Source organism: Giraffa tippelskirchi, chromosome 6 (genome assembly GCF_054371585.1).
Source record: "Giraffa tippelskirchi isolate mGirTip1 chromosome 6, T2T-mGirTip1v1.2.pri, whole genome shotgun sequence".
Lineage (NCBI taxonomy): Eukaryota > Metazoa > Chordata > Mammalia > Artiodactyla > Giraffidae > Giraffa > Giraffa tippelskirchi.
The window spans coordinates 21,234,929-21,254,962 of NC_137280.1; the positions used below are offsets into that span (position 1 = coordinate 21,234,929).

Consider the following 20,034-nt stretch of genomic DNA (forward strand, 5'->3'; position numbering starts at 1 on the left):
TGGTCAAACAATATAATTGAAGCTTCGTCAGCTCTGTAACCTAGCAACAGATAATACTGTTAGGTTACTGAATTGCTCCTGGTTGACAAGTAGGGAGTATTTTTGTGTTTATCATGTTTGCTAATGATGGGATCCTTTCCAAAAGGCTTGTCTTAATCTTAATTAGAGTTTATCAGCAGAGGTCTGCCTGACATTGTGCAGACACTGATTTCATAAATAATAAAAAGTGCAAGTGAAAAATTTGGCAGGATGGGGAGATATTTAAGGCCACCGCTTCTAGGAAGAGGAGTGTGAATTTCCAAAATATAATCGAGTTTGAACTGTGACTTTATTCTTTATTATCAAAACTTGTAGTACACTTCACTGCAGTTTTGACAGCAATTATGAAAAGAATTTATAAGCTTCCTGTTAGGAACTGTATCTGTTTGTACAAGAACTTTGATCATAAACATTACTTAGAACAGCAAGTACATGGTTTTTCAAGAACGTCAAGGTCTGGGTAGTTACTACTTTCTATGGAACCTTGAATGTATTTGCCCTTTATCTGTGAAGGGGGTGGTGTGTGGGTGTGAGACTGGGGAGAGTGACTATTTGCAGCACTAGAGGCAAGGAGAGAATCCTAAAATAATCTTTCCATTTGGAAGAATCAAGGAAGGTATCAGCTGCCTTAGTGCCTGATGTCATTTGATAAAGACTTCCTGCCCAGGCAGTAGGAACCTGATTTCTTTTCCCCCCTCTGGTTTGCATGATATGATCTTTCAGGTTTGGGGATTTTTGCAATGTTATTGATCACTTGTAATAATAAGTTACACATCTTCCAAATAATAAATAGTTAAACATTGTAAAGCTGAATACAATTCACAAATTAACTAAATTCCTAACTGGTTTATGCAGTTGAAGGGTGATGCAAAGTCATTACCTTCTTTATCCACTTTTCTACACCTTTTCACTCATCATGTCCATATTCTTCAAATATTATTCAAAGCTATTTTCAGTTGTCATTTTCTGAGTTTCAAAGTAGACATCTCTCTATTGAACTGTTTGAACAAGTCTATGAAATATTTGATTATCAAGAGAGACTTTTTTGTTCCTGGAGTTCCACTCTTTCTACTTTGTACAAACCGTGAATAGTTTACCCTTATGCCAGTGATCCTTAACTCTGGAGGCATAGGAAGCCTTTTGGGGAGCTTCTGAAAAATAATGAAGCACAGACCTCACTCCCGGTGATTCTGATTTGATTGATCTGGGGCAGGACCCAGGAACCAGTGCTGATGAAGATTTCCCAGGTGAATGTACTGTGCAGTCATGGTTATAAAGAATTTTGATGCCTTTTAGTATCCAACTCAACTTGGGCAAATGCTACATCCATATTTAATAGATGTGAAATATTTAGACTAGCACTCAGCACATAGTAAGTGCTAAGTATAAGCTCTTTCTCATGTTAGAAGATAACGTGGCATTACTTCCACATCACAAAGATAAATGTTATTCACCATATTGTGGTTATGCATTTTAAAGCTATGTCTTATCACCATGTAAATCTTCTTGATATGCATGCTAAGTCACTTCAGTCGTGTCTGACTCTTTGCAACCCCATGAACTATAGCCTGCCAGGCTCCTCTGTCCATGGGATTATCCCACCAAGAATACTGGAATGGGTTGCCATTTCCTCCTCCAGGAGATCTTCCTGACCCAGGGATTCAACCTGTATCTCCTGTGGCTCCTGAATTGGCAGGCAGAATCTTTACCACTGAGCCACCTGGGAAGCCCAACACCTTTACATAATTTTATTGGTGTTTACATCAATATTCATGTAGATCAGTATGTAGAAAATCCTCTTGGTTTAAATCTGGAGACATTAAACATACCACCGCATTTGAAAGCTACAGAAAACATCTGTTTAGATTCCTTAAATTTCACATCCATAGATAGTTGATAGGAACACTAAACACAGACAGAAACCCAAATCAACAAAGTCACCAGGAGCTGAAACACTCAGAACTTTCAGATCTACACTAGCATCTATAATTCATTCAAATGAAACTAGTTAGTGTGGACAAAGAAAGTAAACTGCATCTCAGTAGAAACTTCATTCTGCTAGTCTTAGCTTTCAGTTGCTGCTGCTCAGTTGTGTCCAACTCTTTGTGACCCTATGGACCATAACCCTCCAGGCTCCTCTGTCCATTTGATTCTCCAGACAAGAATACTGGAATGGGTAGCCATGCCCTCTTCCAGGGGATCTTCCTGACCCAGAGATCAAACCCAGGTCTCTCATGTCTCCTGCATTGTCAAGCGGATCCTTTACCACTGTGCCACCAGTAAAGTAGCTTCATTAGGAAAACTGAAGGAAGAAGGCCTCACTCTTGTTTGGTTTAAGCTGTTGTTGTTCAGTTGCTAAGTCATGTCTGACTCTTTGTGACCCCATGGACTATGGCCATGCCAGGCTCCTGTGTCCTTCACTATCTCTGGGAGTTTGCTCAAATTCATGTCCATTGAATTGGTGATGCTATTCAACCATCTCATCCTCTGCTGTCCCCTTCTCCTTTTGCCTTCAGTCATTCTCAGCATCTTTTCCAGTGAATTGGCTCTTCACATCAGGTGGCCAAAGTACTGGAGCTTCAGCTGCAGATGTTGGTTTGATCTCCTTGCTGTCCAAGGGACTCTATACCCATTAAACAATAATTCCTCACTCCTGCTGCCTTAGCCCCTGGCAACCACCATCCTACTTTCTGTCTCTGTCTTTGAATACCCTGAGTACCTCATATCAGTGGAATCATACAGTATTTGTCCTTTTGGGACTGTCTTATTCTACTTATAACAAGGTCCTCAAGATTCATCTATGTTGTAGCATTGTCAGCTTTTTAAAGGCTGAATAATATTCCACTGTATGTATACACTACATTTTGCTTATCTAGTCTTCTGTCAGTGGACAGTGGGTTGCTTCCATGTTGTAGGTATTTTTAATAATTCTGCTTTGAACATGGGTGTGCAAATATCTCTTTGAGACCCTGTGTTCAGTTCTTTTGAGTATATACCCAGAAGTAGAAATGCTGGATCATAGGTAATTTTAGTTTTAATTTTTTGAGGAACTGTCATACTCTTTTCCAGGGTAGTTCTCCCATTTTACACTCTCACTGCTAATGCACAAGGGTTCTAATTTCTCTACATCCTTGCCAGCGCTTGTTTTCTGGTGGTTTGTTTGTTTGTTTGGGGGTTTTTGTTTTCTTTGTGTGTTCTTGTTTTTGTTTTGATAGTGAAGGTCTCATTTTAAAACCAAATGTAATACCCTGTGATTTGTTTCCATTGAACATGAGGGCAATCAGTGAAGACATCAAAAAACCAAAATATCAACATGATTTATCATTTTCATGCACTTAGATTGTTTCCTAATCAAGATGAATACTACTGCCTTCCATTGAATTGTAAATGAGAGTTGGCTGTATCTACCCTAGCTCTAAAAACAGTAGGGTAGGAAACTGGTTCTCATGTCTCCTCAGCCCCATGTAGATTGCTAGAAACTGTTAGTTTCTAACTGGTCAAGATACGGTATGTGATCCATAAATGATGCAGGCTTAATCTTTTTTTCTGAAATGAGTTAGTTTTCTCCCATGAAGCACAAACACATGTACTCACTGAATTCATAGGTTTGTGTTTTCTTTCCTGTGAGATTTCTTTTCCTGGACTTAGCAGGGCAGTGAGAAATGAGAAGAACAGACCCACCCAAACCAAACCAAAAGGAATAATGGTTAACAATTATATAGCACTTACTGAAAAGCTATGACCACCCTAGACAGCATATTAAAAAGCAGAGATATTACTTTGCCAACAAAAGTCCGTTTAGTCAGAGCTATGGTTTTTCCAGTGGTCATGTATGGATGTGAGAGTTGGACTATAAAGAAAGCTGAGCTCCGAAGAATAGATGTTTTCGAACTGTGGTGTTGGAGAAGACTCTTGAGAGTCCCTTGGACAGCAAGGAGATCCAACCAGTCCATCCTAAAGGAAATCAGTCCTGAGTATTCATCAGAAGAACCAGTGCTGAAGCTGAAACTCCAATACTTTGGCCACCTGATGTGAAGAACTGACTCTTTGGAAAAGACCCTGATGCTGGGAAAGATTGAAGGTGGGAGGAGGAGACGACAGAGGATGAGATGGTTGGATGGCATCACCGACTCGATGGACATGAGTTTGAGTAAACTCCAAGAGTTGTTGATGGACAAGGAAGCCTGGTGTGCTGCAGTCTGTGGGGTTGCAAAGAGTTGGACACGACTGAGCGACTGAACTGAACTGAACTGATGGCAAGTGCTGTTCTTAAGCTTCCACCTGTACAACCTTATTTAATCCTGACGATAATACCTTGAGTTCAGTACTATTATCATCATTTCCATTTTTAATTTTGAGGAAACTGATGGAATGCTTAGATGACAAGTTCAAAGTCACAGAGTTAGCAAGTGGCAGAGCCAAGATTTGCACCCCAGGAGTCTGGTTCCAGTGTCCATACTTCCTCCAGATGGGATTATATCTTCACTAGCAGTCACACTTAGAATACTTTACTTGAATCAATAAAACTGTGTTACAATACTTGGGATATCTCTCCATATAAGTGGCTTCCTCAAGTTGTATGCTGTAAACTCATCATCCAAAAAATTTGTCCAAGCTCTTTCCAAGAATCAACCCTTGACTTTTCTGACACCATTTTTTTGGTTCCCCCTCACCTTTCCAAATATATGTTTTCTATGTCTTTAAATCATTGCATCTCCTCTACCCACATCTTAAATGTTTAGATTGTCCAAGTTTCAATCTTTGTTCTTTTTCTTTTCATGCTATACTCTTTCTGTATTACCACACCAATGCAAAGAACACCCACAGTTATTTAGAATGTGTTGATGACTTCCAAATTATTTTTTTTTCTCTAGCCTTATTCTTCCCCTAGGTCCAGTTGCCTCCTGTATACATCCACCAAAAAGCCACTCAGGTACCTCAAACTCTACCATTTCAAAGCCAAATTTCATATTTCCATCCATACACATACATACAACACACATGCACATACATGCACACTTGGGCTATGGAGGTGGACAGACAGAAATCTAAATCATGATTCTGCAAAGTGGAGTAGCTTTGACAAAGTTAGTTAACCTCTCCAAGCTTCAATTTTTTCAACTCTTAAATGAGGATACTATCATTCACCTCAGAATAATCGATAGAATTAAAATAGATGAGAAATACATAAACTTCCTAGTCGATCAGGCCCAAAGAAATTATTTCTAATTAATACCAATTATATGTTATTGTCTATATAATACTACTTGTTAATATGCCAGCTTTACTATGTTGCTAGTAGAATTACCATCATCTGGTAAGCTCCTGGTTTGCCAGCCCCTGAGGCTCTTCCATAATCCTGCTCTCACACCCATGTTCCTTTCTCTGCCAGTAATGATGTAGCGGCCAGGTTCCCCCACACATACTTCAGCTATTTTACCTCTATTCTTCTTGAGTTAATAAAAAAAAAAAAAGTCATCTTGGATGCCTTGCCTGACTCCCCCAAGAAGTCTCAGCTATTCACCTCTCTCACATTTTCTTTAGCACTAGGGCATGACACCAGCATGTAGTATTATAATTTGTTTATATGTGTACGTTCAGTTTGTATGTGAAGTTGTGTGTGAAGCCATAGCACCCGGCCTGGCACACAGTGGGGAGTTCAGTGAATACTGAACTGAATGATTGATTTGAAAGACTAAATCCTAAGACAGCTGACTTTCTCATCAAACCTGCAAAGTACATTTTCAGTCCAATTTAGCCTTTTGAAATGACGTGCTCTGATGAAACCATAATATAAAATGATAAAGACAATAAAATATGAAACATTACTGAATATGTCTGAAAACAGATATGTATTACCACTGCCAGACTGCCTAATAATGTAGAAAAATGATTTTTTGTTTATTTTTTGGAGAAATTTTTCTACATATTTAATTTTTTTTTTTAATTGGAAGATAATGCTTTACAATGTTATGTTGGTTTCTGCTGTCCACCAATGTGAGTCAGCTATAAGTATACATATATCTCCTCCCCCTTGCACTTTATAATTTGTGAGTGTTATTTTATTTTATTTTATTGACTGGATCTTTTGGGTTCAAAGTTTGAGCACAAGTATTTGGAGTCATCTTGCTATGGAGCTCCCTGCTGTGGTAAAGATAAGCTGAGTGCTACCTTCTCTAAACTATTGATTTCTCCTGGGTACCTGAATTCACAACTTTTCCTTTGTAAAACATAGCCATAGCTAGATTTACCAACAATATAAGTTTATCAAAAATGGGAAACTATTACCAGTAATGTAAGTTATGCAGTTCAACGCTGAAATCCTGTGACTCCAAAAGACCAGGCTAGGAGGCTGAACTGCAGTGCCTGCCTCTGGCCTCCCAACCTCTCTACTACACAGACTCACTTAATACGCGGTTTCCCAGAGGAAACATATAAGGTGCAGATGATTACCTTGTCTAGAGCCATGAGTAGTTTGGATCTGTACGCACATCAGAGAAGGCAGAGCAGCCAAATGCAGAAGCCTCCCAGGGAAAAGAGGTGTCACCAGCAGAAACAGCACCAACTTAGCGCTTTTCAGCACTCATCGGATTCCACGATGACGCCATTTAGCTTCTGCATTTGTAAATCAAGCAATCGATACCAAAGTGGATCTGTTTTTCAACTTTGGCAAATTTGTATTCTTTCAGATATGTTAGAGCCAAAGTGAAAAAAAAAAAAAAAGGTTGTTTTCTAGTCCTTTAGTAAATTTGTGTTTTCCTTGGAAATTTTCATAAAAATTTGAGGTCAGTAATTTCAGCTTTATTTTTTCACAAACATACTGTCACAAATGGTGTCTTGTTTGCTTGTCTTTAACATTTAATCAGCTGCTTTAATTAACTGTCCCAGGTCTCTCTAAAATGATGTCCTGAATCTTCTAGTCAACTGTGCCGTATCATATGCTATTGTTATCTTTTCCACCCGATTTTTACCACAAGTTGTTTAAAAACTATGATCTCTTTGAGGGTGGAAAAAATGAAGTGCAGTTGAAAAGGCAGTTACTCTGAAAGATAAACAGAGCAATATTACTTATCAGAATGGATACAATTTTTGCTTGCTTAATGAGTACAATATATAGCCTTGCAATATATACACAATGAGAAAAAAAGCTTTATAACATATCAACTATGCCATATTATTTCAGGCATAACTGTATAGGATATGTATCTAGGCCTGAGAGTGTAGATAACAAAATATAAGTGCTTTGCCTGTCTAAACATGTTAAATAAATGAGCATTTGCTATCGCATTCCAATACATTAGAAGATGTACTTGCATAGTTAATTTTCTTTTTAATGCACCACACGTGATCATTTGAAGCACCGAGCCCGAGTCTATCTTAGTGTTTGAAGAAAGGGTTCTTTTCATTTAAACAAATCTATATTTAAATAAGCCTTTTTGAAAAGGATCTTTGGTGTATCTTCTTTTCAGGAAGTTCAGTCAGGGTAAAGGGAGATAAAGAAGCTGTATTCTAAGAAATATTATAAAAGTAAAGATCACTCAGCATCCGCCCCTCCAAAAAAAAAAAAAAAAAAATGGAAGCAGACTTACGCAGAGAACAAAACTAACTGGAATTTCAATTCTAAATTGTAGGAACTTTGTTTACTTGCTTTGTAGTTTTAGGTATCTTATACATATATATTTATATTTATATATATACCAGTATCAGTATCTGATATATCAGTGTCTGGGAAAGAGAGAAAAAGAGGAGTAAGGTACAGGAAGAGTAATCTCAAAGGCTCAATTGGAATACATTTTGTGGTTGGATCCCTACCATGCTTGTTCTTAGGCAGTATATACCATGGCATGGTTAATGATTAAGTCAAGCACCAGAGGCAAAAAGTTGTCAACATTTTGACAAAACTCTGTACAGATTATGTCTATACTTGGTCCTTAGTCTTCTCCTACTGTTGGTCACTGAACAGTACATTTAATGCAAGAAATATAATTTTCCATACAGGAGGTATGAAAATTCATAAAAGGAAACCTCACTAAAATGGAGTAGGGAAGTCAGGTGTGGGAGCTGGCACGTGCCACTTGACTTCAATACAGAGCCCAACAGGAAGAGATGGACTTTGTATCTCCATCAGGAAGTGACACTATTTAATGCCGCTCAGCTGGAGGAAGAAAGCGTTTCTTGTCACCTGACAACAGCTCAGCCAATGAAAGTCTGTAACAACTCAGCCAATGAAAAGCCACTATATTTCAAACTTCCAATTTCCAATGGACTTTTGGTTTATCATAGCTCTCCCAACTTCCCCTTCCCCATAAAAAGTTTCCTTTCTTTTGTTTTACCAGACTTTCATGTGGTTCGCCATAGTTGCCTGTCCCGAATTGCAGTTCTTTGCTGTTATAAACCCATGTGGCTGGTAAAATAACTGGCTGTTTTATTGTTTTAAGTGAACAAAGGGAAGAGGAGGGCAGCTATTGTCTTGATCCAACACTCCACCCAGTAGAAACTGACGTGAAAAACATGAGAAGGTGCTATTGACATCAATGTACAGCAGGCTGGAGCATTCTATGTCAATTCTATCTTTCTCTTCCTTTTTTTTTCTTAATAGGGGGTCAGCTTTGGTGCACGACTACAAAGGCCATCTCTGAGGGTGAAGAGCTAATTGCCTTTGTGGTGGATTTTGACTCAAGGCTACAGGCTGCCAGTCAGATGACTCTTACAGAAGGGATGTACCCGGCGCGCCTGCTGGACTCAATTCAGCTGCTTCCTCAGCAAGCTGCCATGGCTTCTATTTTGCCCACAGCTATTGTCAATAGTAAGTGTTGAGTGCAATAGCCCAGTACAATAGCTTTGTAGTGGTAATGGGTATTTATGGGAGAGAAAAAAATAATGTCTACTGACAGGCAACCAGGGACAGAGTTTTTTCCTCCGGTGCTGTGATTTTATTTGATCTTCTCTCCAACTTTAACTGTGTGTGTGTGTGTGTGTGTGTGTGTGTGATCACTTCTCATGGGAATATAAAAAGAACTTAAATTCATTCATTTCACGTTGGATTCCTGAATGTCACAAACAAAAAACTGATATTCTAAACTAAGCCATGTTGAAGGCTATTTAGCTATAAGAAGCCCAGTATCTTTCACTGATGCTCCTATGGTAGAATAATTTTGGTATTAAGAGCCATATAGTTAAAACATAAGAAAAAGGAAACAAAATCAAGTTTGATTAGATATACTAATGAAGGGGAAATGTAGGCTAGATAAATCAAGACACCATCTAGTACAAAAAATTAAAAAGAGAAAGAAAAATACTTCTTAGAGTACTTTATATGCAAAATTTTAAAATGTGCCCTGGAAAATCTGTCTTTGTGATTATATTTTGTTAAAAGGACTGTTGAACTTAGTTTGTATTTCTTGAACACATAGTGACATCTGATATGACACAAAATCAATGATTCAGGAGTCCCAAGATCTGAGTTCTAGAGTCCACTCTGCTTTTATCTGTCTCTGAGAGAAAACATGAGTACCAGTTACATCTTAAGAGGAGAACAGAATCTGAAGCCAGTAGACAAGTGAAATATTGCCTTGAAAAAATGTCCTCAAAAAAAAAAATTGCCCTCAAAAATATCCTTGAAAATGCCTGAGACTTTGAATGATGCAGAAAATTCTAGAGACTACAGCCATGTCTCAATATTATATATACATATATATATATATATATATATATTCAACATTAATTATGTTCTTGCTGTAACTGCATCCTCCAGAATAAAGAACTTCTCATGTGTATCTGGAATTATTCTGCATGCAACCACTGGATTCAGTGCACCCAACCCACGTCAGTATTTTTAGATTTCCTTAGTGTAAATGTAGTTATCTTCTTTACTGGACCTTTACTTTGGATAGCGAGGAGCTTGATATAACTTAATTTGAGATCATATGATTTTGTTACCAGGTATCCTGTACATACACACTAAGTCACTTCAGTCATGTCTGACCTTTTGCGACCCTATGAACTGTAGCCCGCCAGGCTCCTCTGTCAATGGGGATTCTTTAGGCAAGAACGCTGAAGTGGGTTGCCATGCCTTCCTCCAGGGGGTCTTCCCGACTCAGGGATCGAACCCGTGTCTCCTGTGGCTTGGGCAGTGCAAGCGAATTCTTTACCACTGAGTCACCAGGGAAGCCCACCAGGTATCCTAGGGGTACCTTATATTATTGTGACACTTCAGTGTATGAATGTTCATTCTAATTATATTTGAGGTTATACTTTTTTTGCTTTCTGTAGCAAGATAACTGTTAATCTCAAATAAATCAACATGGATGCATACAGGCTTTTGTTCCCATTCTTTAATTAGCTAATCAGTTAAAGTCATCCTACATAAATAGCCACTTTATTAAATATTGTGGCCCTCTGAAGTGTAAATGTAACTAACTTGGGTGGGAAGGGTTAAATAATAAACAGTAGCCAGGTGTAATTTTGTAGTTATATTGTATTTGGAAATTCTGTATTGTACCTACCTGTTCCTTACTTCTTGTTCACTAGAATTTGGTCCTTAATTTTCTCCTTATCTCCTTCAACAGGATCTCTTGAGCTATCTCCTTCACTCTCATGGGTTTCCACCACCCACTGTCCGTGGACAGTTTATAAATCACAAGTCCAGCTGGGTCTGGCGAGTTTCAGACCTCTGCTGCCATCTTTGCAATGTTCATCTCTCTTTCTCACAGAAATATCCACTTGCATGCATCTAATGTGACCATGTACCCCAGTGTGCCCGAATTTGTCCCAGTTTACAGGGTTATCTGCCATCCCCTCTGATCCATGCCCCCTTTCACTACAAAAGTGCCAAGTTTGCACAATACAGTGTCAGATTTGGTCACTATACATGTGCTAGCCTGAATTCATCACCCATTTGTCTTCTATTCCCTGTAGAGATGAATGAACCATCACTTAACACAGAAATGCTAACAAGAAGCCTAAGCACCAAAGACAAACCTTAACCTCCACTCGAGTGGTCATCACTTCCAGTCAGTTAGTTCTACTTCCTCAATATAATTTTTCTTCTCTCTGTCCCTCTTGCCATTGAGGTATTATGGAAGAGTGTTTACACAGTTTTCCAATCTTAGTTCACCCACTTACATGATCATGGCAAGTTACTCAACCTCACATTCTTTACCTATTAATGAATGAGGGTGAAAACACACACACAGAAATTTTCCATGAATGAATCCATGAGAAATATACATCATACATAGTATAGCATGACCTAACAAATACTATATGGCTATTAGCTACAATTCAAACTGTAACACAGTTCACTTATATTACTTCAATTATCGTAAGTCATAAGTCTTCCTTCCAAAGTTGATACCTTCAAATTCTGCTCCACAGTTAGCATTATATCATAGCAGTTTCTGTCAGTCTGTTATTTAAAATGATTCAGTAACTTTCCATACTCATTGAGATAGAAACCTGAACTTTAAAAGTCCTACAGTGGGGAATTCCCTGGCGGTCCAGTGGTCAGGACTCCTGCCGAGGGCACAGGTTCAACCCCTGGTCAGGGAACTAAGATCCTTCATGACATGTGGTGAGGCCCCCAAAAAACAAAAGCCTCCATGGTCTTTGGTAGTCTGTCCCTGCCTTCTGCAGCCTCATCTCTTCCAGCCCCTTGCCTGAGATTACAGAATAGCCTCCCAGCCTCCACCCAGTCCCTCGTAGGCTCCCATGGATGATCCCTTGATTACAAGAATACAATCCCCTTCTCCACCTGACTAGATTAATTTCATCCTTCACAATGCAGCTAAGGCATGTCATCATCTTCCCTCTAAATCCTTCTCTCACCTTATCCTCCCTCCAGTTCTCTCCCCAGACTCGTATTTCTTTTCCATGCCCCAAAACACCCCTCAGATACCTCCATCAGAGCAGTCATCACATTCTTATATAATGATCTGCTGCTAAGTCGCGTCAGTCGTGTCCGACTCTGTGCGACCCCATAGACGGCAGCCTACCAGGCTCCGCTGTCCCTGGGATTCTCCAGGCAAGAATACTGGAGTGGGTTGCCATTTCCTTCTCCAGTGCATGAAAGGGAAAAGTGAAAGTGAAGTCGCTCAGTCGTGTCCGACTCTGCACGACCCCATGGACTGTATGTAGCCTACCAGGCCCCTCCGTCCATGGGATTTTCCAGGCAAGAGTACTGGAGTGGGGTGCCATTGCCTTCTCCGATATAATGATCTAACCACCTGTTAACCAGCTCCAAGCCATCTAAGCTCCTTAAGAACAGCTGTTTTGTCTCTCATTTTGTTTTACAGCCAGCTCAGCATAAATCAGGCACTTAGGAGGCACTCTGTAATTAATTTATTAAATGAATAAATGATGTCAGGAGTTGACATCAAGGCTAACTTCAGTGCAGCAGCCATTAGACCCTTTACCTTTTAATCAAGCAGATAAAACATTTCATATTGTTATTTTCTAAATGCCTACTCTTCTAAACCATAAATACAATATAAACAATTTAGGATCAACCTCTTGTGCTTTATGTTGGGAGTCTCCTACAGTACCACTTTGTAAAGAGTCTGTGGGAAGGTAAATTGCATTGGATGTAAAATTCCTTTATAAGCTCAATCCTGTACTGTGGAACAACACCAACACTTCACTAGCCACTGTCTGGTTACCTAATTCAGAACCAGAGAGCAGACTCAAAAAACTGAACCAAATGCTGTTTACCCATGAATGGCTCTAAGTGGGCAGCAGCTAACGTGTCCCTGTGTTTCTGCTTGCAGAGGATATATTCCCTTGCAAGTCCTGTGGCATCTGGTATCGCAGTGAGCGGAATCTGCAAGCCCATCTGATGTACTATTGCAGTGGAAGGCAAAGAGAAGCTGCACCAGTGTCAGAGGAAAATGAGGACACTGCTCCTCAGATTTCCAGCCTGTGTCCCTTTCCACAATGCACCAAGAGCTTTTCAAATGCCCGAGCTCTAGAAATGCACCTGAACTCACACAGTGGTAAGTGCCTCCCTTGTTTCTTCTGCTCCAGGAGACCCTGTTCTTTCTCTACATACATACACATGTACATTCATACATATTGTGCATACATACATTCGTATGTCTCTTTCTGCCTATAAAATCAAATTAAACTTGCTGAACCAGATAGTTATTACCTTTTGTCACGTACAATCAGTATATTCTGTTCAAAGGACTTGGGTCTGAATTCTTTGCTAACGACTTACAGTGCTCAGTTTACAGGCCAAAGCACTCTATAGTTTTTTCCCAACTAAAGTCAAGCAGCATCAGTTTTAGAAATCGCAATACCCTTTGTATATTGTCATCAATATTCATTCATTTATGTGCCAGGTGGATCTTTGCAAACTTACCATGCACTGTTTCCCACACAGCAGGGACTAAATAGTAGGTACATAAAAATATTTGCATTTTTACATATTTTACATAAAAAGTATTTGCTGAATGGAAATAAAGCTTTTATTATGAAAGATCCAATTAAAATCCCACTTGAGAGAAATTAACTTTTAAATATGGATCTGTAAAAGGTTCTTGACTTCTAGAGTATGCATGATAACAACATAGTTGAATTTTTGATATAAAAACACTTTTAGTGCTATGTTTTAAAACTTCTTAGGAAAAATTAGCCTGCAAAACAAGTCTTCTTTATTTAAAGCCTTCCCTTAGCAGCAAGGTGGCAACTATTCCCATTTTTTTTAATTAATTTTTATTGGAGTATATATGCTTTACAATGTTGTGTGTCTACTCAGCTGTATGTATACATATATCCCCTCTTTTTTACTATTCCCACTTATTTTGGAATTGTATGCCCAATTACTGTCAGTATCATCTCATAGTATTCTAATTCCTATATTTTAAAAATAAGGGAAGTGAACCAAGTGTAGATAATTACATTAATTTTAGGTATTTTTTTCAAACATTCTTGGATAGGGCAAACCAAGTTTTGGGAATCACAGTTCTTGAGCACCTAGAATGCAAAACTTGTTAGACACCCCGGGGTGACTTCCTTCCCTGTTTTTGCTTGGGTTGAATAATTAAAAACTAAAATAGGTGCTCAGTTTAAAAAAAAAAAAAAAAAACTAACTCCAACCTACAATACTCAAGTACTGTTCAAGCTTTTGTCTTTGTACCCATAAAAATAGGCAATTTTCTTTTTACTCATTCTCTACCTTTTCCCTACAAATGAGCTGTCTTTATGTAGGTGACAGACCAGGGGAAGCAGAAACAGCTTGGTTGTCTCACACAGTGAGTGTAAAGTCATGCACAAAACAAAAATAAGAGATAGATTTTTCCATTTTTCAATAGAAAAATGAGTCCTGGATTAGCTAAGGAGAAAAATAAAAGAAGTCTTCTTTTATCACTATAGGACTGGGTGTTGTCTGCCATATTTTCATTTTATGAATATAGAAGGTATTTCTTATTTTAGTCTAGAGTGCAGAGAAGAGGAAGCAAGCCTGACTTAACCATATGACAACAAACGGGACACAAGTTGACCTTAGTGAGTAAAAGTATCTAGCTCCCAATTCTAATTCATAAGGGAGTGGTTCCCCCTGCCCCCCACATCCCCAAGTAACTCTTTAGACACCAACTGGGTGTCCTGCAATTCAACTCCACTCAGTTCTGACACTACCAAGAGATAGCATTAAATTCCACAGATTAAGGGGTCAGTTCTACAAGAGTGACCACCCTCACTCTCATCCCAATTCAGACCAGTCTACTGTGCTCCTGACCAACTAGCTGTAAATCAGAGATTGCCACGGCACCCTCTTGGTTTGATTGATTTGCTAGAGTGATTCACAGAACTCAGATAACACATTAACTCACTAGATTACCAGTTTATTTTAAAAGGATATAACTCAGGAACAGCCAGATGGATGAGGTGAATAGGGCTAGGTTTGAGAATGGGCAAGGAGGCTTCATTACATAGGCATGATTGATTAAGTTATTGGCCATTAGCCATTGAACTTAATCTCCAGCCCTTTTTCTCAGAAGTGGAAGGCAGTGGAAGTTCCAACCCTTTACTTATAGGGTTGGTTCTTCTGGCAACCAGTCTCCATCCTTAGGTTACCTGAGGGCTTTACAAAAGTCACCTCATTAACATAACAAAGATACATTTATCACAACAAATTCCAACAGTTTAAGAAGCCTTGAGCCAGAAACCAAGGATAAAGACCAGATGCATAGGAGAAACAGATTTTCCTCATCTGAGTGACCAAATATACATTTCCGGTAAATCACAATATTGCTTTGAGACTTACCCACCAGTCAGTGGTGATATTCAAAATATTTAGTAACTGACCAGAAACAGGCCATGATTAAGCAGCTCAAATGTCAGTCCAAAATGACTATATTAGTATACTAATATAGTTGAACATACTAGTAAATATCAGCTGAATATCAGCCATGGATAAAGATAACCCATATTAAGCAAAACCATGAAATTCTAAATTTGTACCAAAGATAAATTAGGATGTTATTAATTACTTTACAAAATGATTTCTATTTGGATTCTGTTGAATAAAGACCTAATTCTAGCATTAAGTGCACTAAGTTACTTCATTTGCATACAAGTTGTCATAATCAACTCTAACAAATGCTTACCTCTTCCTACTGTAGAGCACAGTGGTTTGGTAAGAAGGCTATTGGATTAGAAATCATAAAATCTGAGGTCTGGGCATGGCTTCATCACTGAATTTATTAGATAATTATTTAGATTTATTACCATAATCAATTCCTTTAGCCTCCTTGAATTTTTCTGACCTGTAAAATTAAAACAGCAATGCCCATCCCACTACAGTGTGATAATACTCATGAAAGTGCTTTGGAAAGTATTAACTACAGTTTATTATTATCACATATGGTGAAAGATATCATAAGAAAAAAGTTAATATCACAAATGAGATTCTGCAAGATTTCAGTTCATTTCTGCTGTGTTGAAGACATGAGGTCATTAGTAATGGTTCGTATCACCAGCAAACCAAAGTGTGTGGTTCTCAGTATTCTGATTTTGTATGTTTCTCCAGGAGTGAAAATAGAAGAATTCCTTCCCCCTGGTGCTAGTCTAAAATGCACCGTCTGTAGCTACACTGCTGATTCTGTGATCAACTTTCACCAACACCTGTTCTCCCATCTCACTCAAGCTGCCTTCCGATGCAATCACTGCCACTTTGGCTTCCAGACTCAGAGGGAGTTATTGCAGCACCAGGAGCTCCATGTCCCTGGCAGCAAACTGCCCCGAGAAAGTGACATGGAACACTCTCCAAGTGGAACCGAAGACAGCTTACAGCCAGCCACAGACTTGCTGACCAGAAGCGAACTCCCCCAGAGCCAAAAGGCCATGCAGACTAAAGATGCGAGCTCTGACACGGAGCTGGACAAGTGTGAGAAAAAGACTCAGCTCTTTCTCACTAACCAGAGACCCGAAATTCAGCCTACAACCAATAAACAAAGCTTTTCTTACACAAAAATAAAATCTGAGCCCTCTAGTCCAAGACTCGCCTCATCTCCAGTTCAGCCTAATATTGGGCCTTCTTTCCCCGTGGGACCCTTTCTATCTCAGTTTGCTTTTCCCCAAGATATCACAATGGTCCCTCAAGCTTCAGAGATCTTAGCCAAGATGTCTGAACTGGTACACCGGCGACTGAGGCACGGAAGTAGTAGCTACCCTCCTGTCATTTACAGCCCCTTGATGCCCAAGGGGGCTACCTGTTTTGAGTGCAACATAACCTTCAATAACTTGGATAATTATCTAGTGCACAAAAAACATTACTGCAGCAGCCGATGGCAGCAGATGGCCAAGTCCCCCGAGTTCCCTGGAGTTTCAGAAAAGATGCAGGAGGCTGTGAGTCCCAACACGGGTCAGCCCTCCATCAATCTTCTCAATCCAGCCACTCACTCTGCAGATCCCGAGAATCCACTTCTTCAAACACCCTGCATCAGTTCTTCCACCGTTTTAGATTTAATTGGGCCAAACGGGAAGGGCCACGACAAGGACTTTTCCACGCAAGCTAAGAAGCTCTCCACCCCCAATAGCAATGATGATAAAATTAATGGGAAACCTGTTGATGTCAAAAACCCCAGCGTCCCCTTAGTGGATGGGGAAAGTGACCCAAATAAGACTACCTGTGAAGCTTGCAACATTACTTTCAGCCGGCACGAAACCTACATGGTCCACAAACAGTATTATTGTGCGACGCGCCACGACCCTCCGCTCAAGAGGTCAGCTTCCAACAAAGTGCCTGCTATGCAGAGAACCATGCGCACGCGCAAGCGCAGGAAGATGTATGAGATGTGCCTGCCGGAACAGGATCAAAGGCCCCAGCTAGTCCAGCAGCGCTTTCTCGATGTAGCCAACCTCAGCAATCCCTGTACCTCCACCCAAGAAGCCACCGAAGGGCTGGGCGAGTGCTACCACCCAAGATGCGATCTCTTTCCAGGAATTGTCTCAAAGCACTTGGAAACCTCCCTGGCCATGAACAAGTGTGTCCCAGTTTCTAAATGTGACACTGCTCATTCCAGCGTCTCCTGTCTGGAGATGGACGTCCCCATCGATCTCAGCAAAAAGTGTTTATCCCAGTCCGAGCGGACGACCGCGTCTCCCAAAAGGCTGCTGGACTACCACGAGTGCACCGTGTGCAAGATCAGTTTTAACAAGGTGGAAAACTACCTGGCCCACAAGCAAAATTTCTGCCCGGTCACCGCCCACCAGCGGAACGACCTGGCTCCACTCGACAGCAAAGTGTTTCCGAATCCAGAAAGCGAACGAAACAGCCCCGACGTCAGCTATGAAAGAAGCATCATAAAATGCGAGAAAAATGGCAACCTGAAGCAGCCCTCCCCCAATGGAAACTTATTCTCATCCCACTTAGCGACGCTGCAGGGCCTGAAAGTCTTCAGCGAAGCCGCTCAGCTCATCGCGACAAAAGAAGAAAACAAACATTTGTTTCTTCCCCAATGCCTGTACCCTGGAGCAATAAAGAAGGCAAAAGGAGCCGACCAGCTTTCTCCGTACTATGGAATCAAGCCAAGTGATTACATTTCCGGTTCTCTGGTCATCCATAACGCTGATGTGGAGCAAAGCACAAACGCGGAAAATGAATCTCCCAAAGGCCAGGCTTCTTCCAATGGGTGCGCGGTGCCGAAGAAAGATTCCCTGCCCTTGTTGCCCAAAAATCGAGGCATGGTCATCGTGAATGGTGGACTGAAGCAAGAAGAGCGCCCTGCCACCAACCCCCAGCAGGAGAACATTGCCCAGCACCCTCAGCGTGAAGACGGCCACAAGTCTCCCTCCTGGGTCTCCGAGAACCCCTTAGCCACGAACGAGAACGTCTCCCCAGGCATTCCCTCCGCAGAGGACCACTTGTCTAGTATAGCAAAAAGTGTGAATGGCTCCACCCAGGCGCCCACCAGCGGGAAATACTGCCGGCTCTGTGACATCCAGTTCAACAACCTCTCAAACTTTATAACTCACAAAAAGTTTTATTGCTCATCACATGCCGCGGAACACGTCAAATGAAATCACTAAATCAATGGACATCAGTCACCTTTGGTACCAGTGTTTAGTGTGTTGTTCTACCCAGTACAGAAAAAAAAAAAAAAAAAAGCTGTTTGAATTACATCCGGGTGATCAGGAGATAATTCATTATGGCTGAGTTGAAGACTTAAGGTGTAATTTCATTACAGTCCATTAGTAAAGTGTATTATTGGTGCCATTTTCCAAAAAAAAAAAAATTAATTTATTTTACCAGCAGTATTCATAGCTGTGGTTATGTTATTTTTTATTTAAAAACTTTATATTAAAGTCATTTGTAATGTTATTGTATAGTTATTGTGTAGCACATATGGTTTGCACTGTAAGTAGCTTTTGAAGAAAATAGTCACAAACAATACAGAAAAGCATTTTAGAAATAGCTTCCAAAGCACTTGTGTATCTTGATTTCTTCTTATATGCTGTTGCAGATATATGTATATGCTAAAATATAACTTGCAAAGATGTTCTAAATACACGTGCTATAAGTTCGCCTTAAGATTTCAATTCTTGGATAATCAGGCTCCATTTGCACTTTATATTTTAGCAGATACAGTCTCTTAGTCACTAGGCTTTGCATTTGTATGTAGCCGTACGTTTCTGTCCATTTTCTTAATCTTAAACATGTATGTTAAATGAAGATGGCAATTTTTTTCTTGTATAGTACTTGTATTTTCTTTCGCTGATGCAGCTCTGTCTCAATTTTTAAACCTTTGCTGTTAAATGCAATACTTTGTAAGAATGAACAAAATTACTGGAAGCAGTATTGTAAGTAATGAAGTAGTATTAATCGGTTTTATCTTTTGAAAGGCACAGTCTAAATCGAAACCCTAAACTCAATGCTGCAAGTATGAATTTAATTCATATATAAGATCTATTTAAATATAAGAGTAGCAATACTGCACCTGGTGATCACAAAGATAATGTTCTACTTCTGATAGAAATAATTTCTCAACAAATGTTGTTACTATGCATGTATATGAATGGAATAAAATTCCAGATTGTTGGAGAAGTTTGGCATATTTTTTTTTTCTTTAAAATACAAGGGAAACCCTATATACCTGTTCTTTGTCACATGAGTAGGTTCAAAACAGTACTGGATAAATGTAGTAACATGATGACAAACCAGTAAAGGGAGAGGTTGTCCTTTTTATGTACCTAGTTAATATAACTTATTATATTAAAATGAACTGGAGACTCCAGGCTCTGGAACTAGAAAAGTTCTTCATTATAAATATATATAAGAAGCACTGTCTTTGTGTTCTCTACCCCTCCACCCCCACCCTCTACCAACTGGAGCACAGAAAAAGACTGATTTCATAAATGTCTGAAAGGCTTACAAAATCTACCAGAAGAATTGGCACCAAAGTTGGTCACATGCACCCAACTTTTAGATGGAGTTTGCCAGAGACAGAGGTTTGTATTTTGAGCAGCAGGAAAGTGGTATGGTAAAGTGACTCTGAT

The 20,034-nt window shown here is 39.7% G+C and overlaps 1 protein-coding gene across 2 annotated transcripts in view; it reads left to right on the plus strand.

The window, feature by feature from the left end:
• ZFPM2 (zinc finger protein, FOG family member 2) overlaps positions 1 to 19,582 on the plus strand; it is a 499,502-nt gene extending 479,920 nt beyond the window's left edge. For both annotated transcript variants that reach the window (XM_081502271.1, XM_081502272.1), the window contains exons 6-8: positions 8,639 to 8,845; positions 12,804 to 13,028; positions 16,067 to 19,582. In XM_081502271.1, the coding sequence (XP_081358397.1) occupies positions 8,639 to 8,845; positions 12,804 to 13,028; positions 16,067 to 18,558 (2,924 nt within the window). In that variant the 3' untranslated portion in view covers positions 18,559 to 19,582. The remainder of the gene's footprint in view (positions 1 to 8,638; positions 8,846 to 12,803; positions 13,029 to 16,066) is intronic.
• The last annotated feature ends 452 nt before the right edge of the window (positions 19,583 to 20,034 follow it).